The sequence below is a fragment of the Fusarium tjaetaba genome, assembly GCF_013396195.1.
Source record: "Fusarium tjaetaba strain NRRL 66243 chromosome Unknown NRRL66243_c0000032, whole genome shotgun sequence".
Lineage (NCBI taxonomy): Eukaryota > Fungi > Ascomycota > Sordariomycetes > Hypocreales > Nectriaceae > Fusarium > Fusarium tjaetaba.
Window position 1 is genome coordinate 23,192 of NW_023501228.1, and position 9,349 is coordinate 32,540.

Consider the following 9,349-nt stretch of genomic DNA (forward strand, 5'->3'; position numbering starts at 1 on the left):
CCAGGGATGAATAGCAACTTATTATTTTCTTACAATATTGTTTAATAATTCAACAAGCTTCATGTCTCCTTATTGACACTTTTATTAAAGGCCATATCAGTTCTATTCATATCAATAAAAGTCTGGTCTCAGGAAACCGATCAGGATGTACAGACGTTGAACTTGAGATATCTGCCCTTCTTAGCGTGAAGGTACCTTCCGTTTTGACATAACGGTATTTTTTACAGAGGTAACGACGGGCCTCCTTCCAGTTCCACCACCACTTCCTTCCGCTTTCCTTGATTAAGTTCCATTCGTAATGATGGCAGCTTCTCACGGGTTGCCGACTGCACTTTGATTCAACCCATCAACCTTCATCAACCAGAATAAACATCAACACTGGCGTCAACGGCGTGTTCGGTCTAGCACCTTGTTGTTTAGCAACCTACTTACGTGGACATGCCCGTCTTTCTCCCGCTCAAGTCCCGAAAACTGAGTGGAACGACGCCCATTTTCCGTTCAACCTTCACCGTTTCTCCAGCAATTTGGCCATTCAGTTTGCTCGATTTTGTACAGCTAAATGTATCTGAAGCCTGGTCTCAAGCGACAGTCTTGCGACTTTTGCTTTCGGCGCAAGATCAAGTGCGATTGGGTATCGCGTGAATCCGAAGGCTATACTCAGTGCTCCCATTGTGAGTTACGGGATATAGCTTGTGCGAATTCCGATGACCGCAGTCGAGCCAAACGCATGCGCCGTGGTGTCCGTTCTGCCGCCGCTCGTCGAATCTCATCCAGTCCCGATGACGGGCATGTGGCCGATGATGGTAACCCTCCCGGCAGTACCAACGATACCTATCTAGTCAATGAGGAGAAGAATATCTCCGCCCTGCCCCAGATTGACCTACCCCAGACTGAGGTATTGCCTATTGACCCAAGACTACAATATCCGGCTGTTGACTCTGAGCCTGCATGGCAAGATATTAGTTGGGATCTGGGAGCTGAGAGTATCTCGTTTCTTGACAGTGTTTTTACGCACGACTACAACTTCGACGATATGCCCAACAGTCCTCGGATATACGCCAATGGGGAGATCGTAGATGCTTTGCAAAACCCTTACGAAATCCACGAGCTTGATCCGAGCACTCTAAAAGCAGCAATCGACGCTTACTTTGACCTGGCGTCGCTCGCTATCCCGATACTAGACAGAAACTCATTCCAAGCGGACTACACGAGCCACAGAGCCAGCCCTGCATTGGTGTACGCTGTAGCATGCCGAGGATGCCCCTTCCTATCGATGTCGCAAAAATGGCTGGTGCAGCAGCGGCTGGCGAGCGAGTTCAGACGAGCATGGCTGGAGGCAAGGTCAGCTACAGGGGACAAGCAATCAATCAGACTGGACGACCTTGAAGCTCTGGCTCTCATGGTCGACTTTGCCTACGAACCGGCTGGAGATGTCAACACAGCGCTCCATTCCCAGCTTGGCAGCCTTTTCCTAACACACGACAGCCTGGTCCTCATGACACTACAATATCAGATTCTTTGCCACACGTCCTTGTCCAAAGGCTCCTCAGCACCCTTGCATGGGACAGAAGAGCGAAAAAGGTTGCTTTTCTGGTACGTGTATGGTAAAGATACTTTCCGCGCCCTCGACCAAAAGTCCCCATCTCGTATCAGGGACGGCCATGCTGAAATTATCGAGCAACTACCAGAGCATGAAGAGCGAACATATCTTGATGCAATACTCTCCTTAGCCATCATCGTAAGAAAGATCAACCATGACTTTCTGGGTGTCGCTGCTGGACATGCAAATGTCAGCCACCAAAATGTGGTCGAGTTATACGGTCAACTGGAAGAGTGGCGTAAGAAGTTGCCCCCTTACTTACTTTGGGACACTAAACGAGACTTCAGCCTGACTGCTGAACACGGTACTGGGAGACTGACCCAAGCGCGCCAGCTGCAACAAGCTGTCCTTCTATTTCTCGAACACAACTGCTGCATGCAGATCGAAAGATGTGCTTCGGAACGTGGGATAACTAACCCCATCTCACTGGAGGCGGTTATGCTGAATCACCTTATCGAATACCAAACCTTGGCAATGACGAACGATATAACAGAAGCTGTTAAGCGGCTCCAGTCGCAGAAAGTATGCCAGAGCACACCTCAAGGCACTGTTGCCTATCCCCTGATCGACCTTTCCCCAGACATCCTGCGCGATATCTGTGCTGGCACTGCTTATTGGTTGTGTGACCGCGGGAAGAAACTCATCAATTTCAACAAGGCTTCCGTCGGTTCCGAAAGCCACGGGGAGGCTTCTCTAACGCAAGGGGCGAGAAGCTTTGCAGCAAAGGCGGCATTGCTGAAAGATGCCGTGGCAACAGCAAAATCGCACAAGGATACACCATGCTTGGTCGAGAAGTTGGACGGGCAGCTCTCATCTTTGAACGAGGCGATCAAAAGCGCCAATAACGGCCGATGACTGTTTTTTTAAAGTCTTCATGACTCTTCTTTAAGAGTCCCGAGTACTCTTTCTCATATTTGATGGTCATACAGGCTCTCTGATTTGCATTGTGATATCTCGGAAAGGGACAAGAAGAAAAGGCAGGGGAAAATAAAAAGAAGTCAGAGTTATGCTGGCCGTACAACATGTTACGGAGTTTGTATTCATAGATTGTCTTTAGATACCTATCCTTCAGGGCGTGAAAGATGCTATTACTTAGCTAGTTTCGGGGGCTGATAATTAATCATCGTTTTTATAACGACACCAAAACGTGATCCAAATACTGGGGTACCAGGAATGATAAATCCTCAACCCTTTGTCTGCACATACGACATAGTATAGTTCCCGGCACAAATAGGCTTTCCTGAGTTGGCTTTGCGGGCACCCAGCCACAACTCAGGGTGAAAGATGGTCAGGGTGACGGTCATGACTACCATCGGTACGCTGTCCAGTGCAAAGAACACGCCTTCCATGGACGCGAGGGGGCCGTTGAAACCTCCGCTTAGCTCTGCACATCGCCAGCATGAGCGGAGGAAGAGACAGGCGGAGGCTATCGCCAGACCTGCAAACCACACTCATTAGTCGTTGAATTTCCATGGCAACAGGATACTCTCACCTATCACGTAAGGATACCTCTTCTCCTGACAGATTTCAGGCCAAGAGCGGCGGCAAATGACCCAAAGTGCGAGACAAAAGATGGCTGTGAACAGGACCTGAACAGCTAAGCCGGCGATCATGAGGTCAACACCGATTGGATTCTCTGCGAATATAGCCGCAAGAGAGCCGCCACATCCTATGAAGCAAAGACATATGAAATCGCCGAGGATAAATAGAGATGCAAAGAGGCGAGGGCTGATGCGAGTGAACCGAGATGTAGGATAGTGTTGCTGAAGTGTACTGATGTTAAGATAGAGGGCAGAAGATAGAAATGTCGGGCCAAGTGTGAGGCCGATGATATACCTGTTCATACCCATTAGAATTCATCATAATACGAGCAGAGAGGCTTGATGGAGCTTACATGATGTACCCATTCTTGTTGTCTCGATTGTGTGAGAGCTGAACCTTTCCACAATAACCAACAAGTTCCAATAGAATGCCACAAACCATCCCAATGGAATACCCATAGAAACGCCAGAAGCGAATAGCAATGAGGACATGAAGAAGAAGGAAAATCGAGTAGAAAGAAAGAAAAATTGCATCTGGGGCCAGAAGCGGCGAGAAATCTATGGCTGCGATGCCGTTCCGTAGTGGTGTAGTTGTGTTCATGGCGACACAATTAGGAAGATGAAACAAGAAGGAATATTTAGGAGAATTGAAATAAAGTGACTAGAAGTAAGACGAGGTAAAAGAGAGAAGTTGTTTGCCGTAGGAGATTCTAATATATGTAGAATATGTGTGATAGACTAGGACGTGGGGCGAGCGACTTACACCACATCCGAGACTAGCGGATTGAAAACGACGCTATATACGGAAATCAAGCGGTAGATAAGTCCAATTCTTTTAAGCGGCATATGAACGGCCATCGAGTGGCGATCCATCTGCCCTCAGTAATCCAACTCTCGTCCAGGTTGAAGGGAATTGCCAAGATGGTACGAGCTGTATATAAGAGCCACTTCATGCTCAGTTCTGGAATGAAATTAGTATAGAGACCCAGAACCACTGTCAAGATCTGTATAGTTGTATCCAAAATGCGCATTCAAACTCTAGGAACGGCTGCATTAGCAGTCCTCTTGGGCTTTGGCACAGTACCAGTACAAGCTTCGAGCCCTTGTCCCCTCTTTGGACCAGATTTGCCCATTCCAACAGCACTGGGTGGCGATGTTTCTATCAAGAGTACCGTATCTGAAATCCTAAAGCTTATTCCAAGCATCGATATCGACTTTCAGAACACATCTTTCTCCATCGACATCTATACGGCGGCAGACAAACAACCCCTTTTCACCTATCATCACTCAGCCGCATACCGTGGACACGGCGTCCATATCGTCAATGATACGACAGTTTATCGCATAGGTAGCATCTCAAAATTGCTCACAGCCTATGTATACCTACTGGAGGTAGGGGACGTGTCATTCAACCAGCCGGTCACACGATATGTGCCCGAGCTAGCAGATATCTCTGCAGAGCTGAGGAAGAACCATGCCTCTCATCTTAGATATGTGGACTGGGATGTCATAACCATCGGCGCACTCGCATCGCAAATGGCTGGTATACCACGAGACTTCCCAAGCCCTGCTTCGACGGACCGCCAACTAGAACGATTGGGATTTCCGTCGGTTCGCCCGGTTGACTTTGCCTACTGTGGAAAAAGCGTCTTGTATCCTTGCAACCGCACTGGTATGTTGTACTCATCCAATGTCTCGCATAATACTGACACCTATCATAGCCTTCTTTGACGCCATACGGAACCGTCACCCAGTCGAAGCGGCGTTTTCAACCCCTATATACTCCAACATCGGCTACCAAATCATGGCTTATGCGCTTGAGAATATCACTGGAACGAAGTATCCTGATATCCTATCGCGCCAGCTTATCGTCCCTCTTGGCTTGAATTTTACAAGTTATGCAAAGCCAGCTAGCACCGACTCATCTATCATACCTGATAACCCAAGCAGCTCTTGGTATGATGTCGACACACGCGATGAGGGACCAGCCGGAGGAATATATTTGTCGACAGCGGACCTACGCAGGATCGGGCAGTCTATCTTGACCTATGAGATGTTGTCGCCCTCCCAAACCCAAAGATGGATGAAACCCCTCAGTTTCACTGCCGATCCACAGGTTGCAGTCGGCGCTCCATGGGAGATTGCTCGCGTTCCTTCCACCAACAGAACCAGTTGGATGTACACCAAGGGCGGTAAGCTGGGGATGTACAGCAGTCTGATAGCTTTACTACCAGATTGGGGCGTTGGACTCACTGTCCTGGCTGCTGGACCTGATGCTCCGGGAATTGTGGGCATGATTCCAGGTGCGGTTGTTTCAAAGCTAGTTCCTGCTTTGGAGCAGGCTGCTAAGCGACAAGCAAGACGAAGTTACAGTGGCCGCTACGGAGATGGAAAAAATGGCTTGAAATTAGCTGTGCAGGATAGTTTACCGGGACTGGGTGTCACGTCTTGGCTTGTTGATGGCCGTGACATGTTTCATTCGATCCGACTGATTGTTTCAGAGTCATCGACTGGCTCAGGAAACGTCAGCATGAGATTGTACCCGACGGGGTTGCAGAGGCAAACAGACGGAAAGGCTAGAACTGAGAGCTGGCGGGCGGTATACGAGATCATTGACGCCTCTTCGCCGTCCAGTTCGTACTGTGCTAGCTGGTTCAGTGTGGATTCCGTCACGTACGGAGGTGTGTCTATCGATGAGTTTTTCATCGATATTTCAGCAAAGGGGGCTGTTCGGGGTATTACAATCAGCGCCTTTGGTACTCGGTTTGTAACGGTACCGCGTCGATTTAGTATGGTACTGGTGCGGGTGGGATCTGGTATATTACGCCTTGGTTGTCAAAAGGGAGGCAAGAAGACTTGTGATCTCTTTTCTATGTGATAAGAAAACTTGGATAAATTTGGCATACGTTACTAGAAATTCAGATCGGTAACTAAGAGGTTAAATTGGCACAGAGAACTTGGTAACTGTCCTACCTCAGGTCAACCCTTGCCCACAGATGTGACTCTTCCCAGAACGTGGGGTCCATAAGCCTGCAACCCAATTGTAGATCTGCAAGCATTCCCTGCAGGAAATGGATGCTTATCATACGTTCATGAGAGACTTCACCGGCTAGTAACGCGGAAATATGCCGTGAATATCCCATGACCCCTCATTGCCATCTCATACATTGTAACTCTGTAAAGTTATCCTGGTTTCATTGTTTATTTCGCCATTGGCTCACAACTTGCGGCGCTCGCTTTAGGTCGTTCATCATTTAATACAACAAGTCCATAGGCTTCATGGATTACAAAGTCGTTGTTGCAGCGGTACACGCCGCGCCCGTGTTTATGAACAAGGCCGCTACTACTGACAAGGTTATCAACTTGATTGAGCAAGCGGGCAAAGAGAACATTGAGCTGTTGGTCTTTCCGGAGACGTTTATTCCTGGTTATCCGGTACGTCCTTCATTATTCGCCCTCTGCGCTGCAATGGCATAACTAACATGGCACAGTATTGGATCGAGTGCTACCCGCCACTCCAACAAGTAGGGGCCCTTGCCAAATATGCCGATGAGAGTGTCGTTGTCCAAGACGGCGACGAAATCGCACGCATCTCGGCTGCCTGCCGTCGCACTGGGGTAGCCATCAGCCTCGGTATTTCAGAGCGTATTGCTCAAGGTTACACGCTCTTCAATTCTCAAGTGAATATAGATGCAAATGGCAGCTTGTTGGGCGTGCATCGCAAGCTACAGCCAACATATGTTGAACGCTCTGTCTGGGCGCAAGGTGGTGGTCATACTCTACGAACCTACAAACTGACAGCTTCAGGGCGGCCTTTCAACCTAGGCGGTCTTTGTTGTTGGGAACATACCATGAACGGCGCACGCCAAGCCCTCATAACGCAGCACGAACATATCCATGCTGGTGCCTGGCCTGCTTTGTCAACCATGGCTGGCTTCGAGGCCGTGGCTGATTCTCAAATCGAGGCTTTGATGAAATCACATGCCCTAACAGCTCAAGTCTTTGTCATCACTGCTTCGAACTACGTTGATGAGACTTGTCTCGAGTGGATGGAGAAGAATCTAGGCAAGCAGGAGTTTGTCAAGGCGGGCGGGGGCTGGTCTGCCGTCATTCACCCGTTTTGCTCATTTCTTGCTGGGCCACATACTGGAGCTGAAGAGAAGCTTGTCAAGGCTGAGGTGGATCTGTCCCAGCTTGGACAGGTCAAGGTTTGGGTTGATGCTGCTGGTCATTATCAACGTCCGGAAATTCTCAAGTTTAGCTTTGACGACCAGCCTTTGTGGGCAGATGAAAAACAAGCCTCCGAGAGATCTTCATTTGTTAAGAACAGTCCCGAAGAAGAGCCAGTGTCAAAGGAGACTCTTTAAAACAGTTTTGTAGCTTTAAAAATTGATTGCAGGTAAAAATACAAAAGATTTTGGCTTCATACTTATCCAAACCTCAACAAAGTGTACAAGCCCAAGTTTATCAACTATAAGGAGATGGAGTTCATCTAGTACGAACATCAAATACCGTCCAATTATAAGAATGGGCCAAACTTTGGCCAAATGCTATTTCATATCCCTCATGCCCTTTCATTAAAGTAGCCGCCTCTTCGAGCAGCCTCTGGCAGCTCGGTTGGCCTGTGTCTACCTTCACAACTTGATTTCCACAGTAGCTGTGCCTGTTCACACCATCGAAAATGTTTCAAAAAGCCATCTTGAGCGTATACTTTATCTCGAGCCTCAAATGCCCATCTCTCGCCTCCGGCACCGATGATGTCTTTCTCGAGAGCAAGTTGACACCCGGCACACGACATTCCGTGTTCAACATTGCCGGTTACTTTATCGTAATAAGGAAGAGCACATGACCCCATGAAGTTGAATTTCTTGCTTCGCTCTGACCTCTCTGGCTGGAATTGCATAGTTGCTGGGGATTGTCGTCTGGAAATCAAACTGGCATGATGAAGAGACACGATCGTAAAACGGGATTTGTACACAGATTCCTCCATCGAGTATATGCCCGGAAAGGTTTTGAATGACTTCAGCTGGCTCAACTCAACCTTTGTCAAGCGGAACTCCTTCTTTACAGCGGAAAGAGTTTGTACTCGAATCTCGGGAGCCTCCTTGAGACATTTGAAACAGCACCGCGTCCATGATAGGAGCGACATATACCCACCAAACTCGCCGCAAAGACTACAAGACTTGAGACACAGGACATTGTAAAAGTCGAGTAGAGAAATGTCAACAGCAAGTCGTGTTCGTAGTAAAGCGCAGAAAAGATTCAGGCCGTGTAAAACTATTATCTAATACTGCTTGAGAGAGTCTACCGCCTGTCGCGATCGACAATTTGCTTGTCGAAACTTGAACAGAGAATGCACATCAAGACGGACCAACATATCATGGAGGAGCTCCAGTGGTAGCCGATCGAGGCAGCCGAATCTGAGATTTGAAGCCCGCTGGAAGGGTGTTGCTATTGACTGACGAATATTGATGTGCTCACTCGACGAGAACCAGATCATGGAGAGAGCAAAGTCTTTGCGATGGTAGGCGGCTGTTCTAACAATGGCGTCGGTATGTTCTTCGTCGAAACTGTATTCTGTAGCGGAGCGATATCCGCGGAGCATGATGGCGGCCATTCATGAATTTGTCGGCAAACTTGAGTGGGTGAGAGCCATGGGCCTTGAGAGACGTGGCGATGGATGATTCCGATCAGGCCTTAGGGATGCGACCCGCACTTATCACCTAAGAAACGCGGACATCAAGTGGAACGCCCTCTCTAATCTATGTTGCTTATGGCTCGTTTCTCTAATCATCTGTCTCTTAGCTACCAATCTGGCCATTTTCAAAGGCTGAGTTCACATACACACATCAAGAGGAGGTCCCTTCTATTGGAGCAGATTCAGTGCCGTGCCCACTAAAGGCGAGTCTTCGGTGTCTAATAACGCCACGGAGTCTGAGGTTAGTATATTGGCGGCAGCCCAGATTACAAGCATGCGCGCAGATACTATCATGGGCGACAATGTGTGAAATAAAAAGCAGAGTACCTGTGGTCACCAACATTGACGTCTGCTGGGTGGAGACTCGGCTAAGAATTAGGTGGGTCAGATAAGCGAGCCCACCTCAGCCACAACACCATGGATTTTTGGATTGGACATCGTGAGATGATGGGCACATACGACCATAGCTCGCGGAAAATACGGGGTCCCGTTCGCTCCCCCAGAGTCAAG

The 9,349-nt window shown here is 48.5% G+C and overlaps 4 protein-coding genes across 4 annotated transcripts; 2 read left to right on the forward strand and 2 right to left on the reverse strand.

The window, feature by feature from the left end:
• Positions 1-559: 559 nt before the first annotated feature.
• FTJAE_1779 (uncharacterized protein) lies at positions 560-2,455 on the forward strand (the record flags this gene model as incomplete). Its single annotated transcript, XM_037347903.1, has 1 exon — positions 560-2,455. The coding sequence occupies one exon, from the start codon at positions 560-562 to the stop codon at positions 2,453-2,455; it is 1,896 nt and encodes a 631-aa protein (XP_037211114.1).
• A 329-nt stretch (positions 2,456-2,784) lies between these two features.
• Positions 2,785-3,742, reverse strand: FTJAE_1780 (phospholipid-translocating ATPase; the record flags this gene model as incomplete). The annotated part of the gene is made up of 3 exons (XM_037347905.1): positions 2,785-3,038; positions 3,093-3,436; positions 3,495-3,742. 3 exons carry the CDS (start codon positions 3,740-3,742, stop codon positions 2,785-2,787), a joined length of 846 nt encoding a protein of 281 aa, XP_037211115.1.
• A 422-nt stretch (positions 3,743-4,164) lies between these two features.
• FTJAE_1781 (beta-lactamase 2) lies at positions 4,165-7,508 on the forward strand (the record flags this gene model as incomplete). Its single annotated transcript, XM_037347906.1, has 5 exons — positions 4,165-4,489; positions 4,538-4,813; positions 4,863-5,822; positions 6,416-6,576; positions 6,633-7,508. The coding sequence occupies 5 exons, from the start codon at positions 4,165-4,167 to the stop codon at positions 7,506-7,508; spliced, it is 2,598 nt and encodes an 865-aa protein (XP_037211116.1).
• Positions 7,509-7,705: 197 nt separating this feature from the next.
• On the reverse strand, positions 7,706-8,746 carry FTJAE_1782 (cyclin f-box; the record flags this gene model as incomplete). The annotated part of the gene is made up of 2 exons (XM_037347907.1): positions 7,706-8,418; positions 8,605-8,746. The coding sequence occupies 2 exons, from the start codon at positions 8,744-8,746 to the stop codon at positions 7,706-7,708; spliced, it is 855 nt and encodes a 284-aa protein (XP_037211117.1).
• Positions 8,747-9,349: the final 603 nt, after the last annotated feature.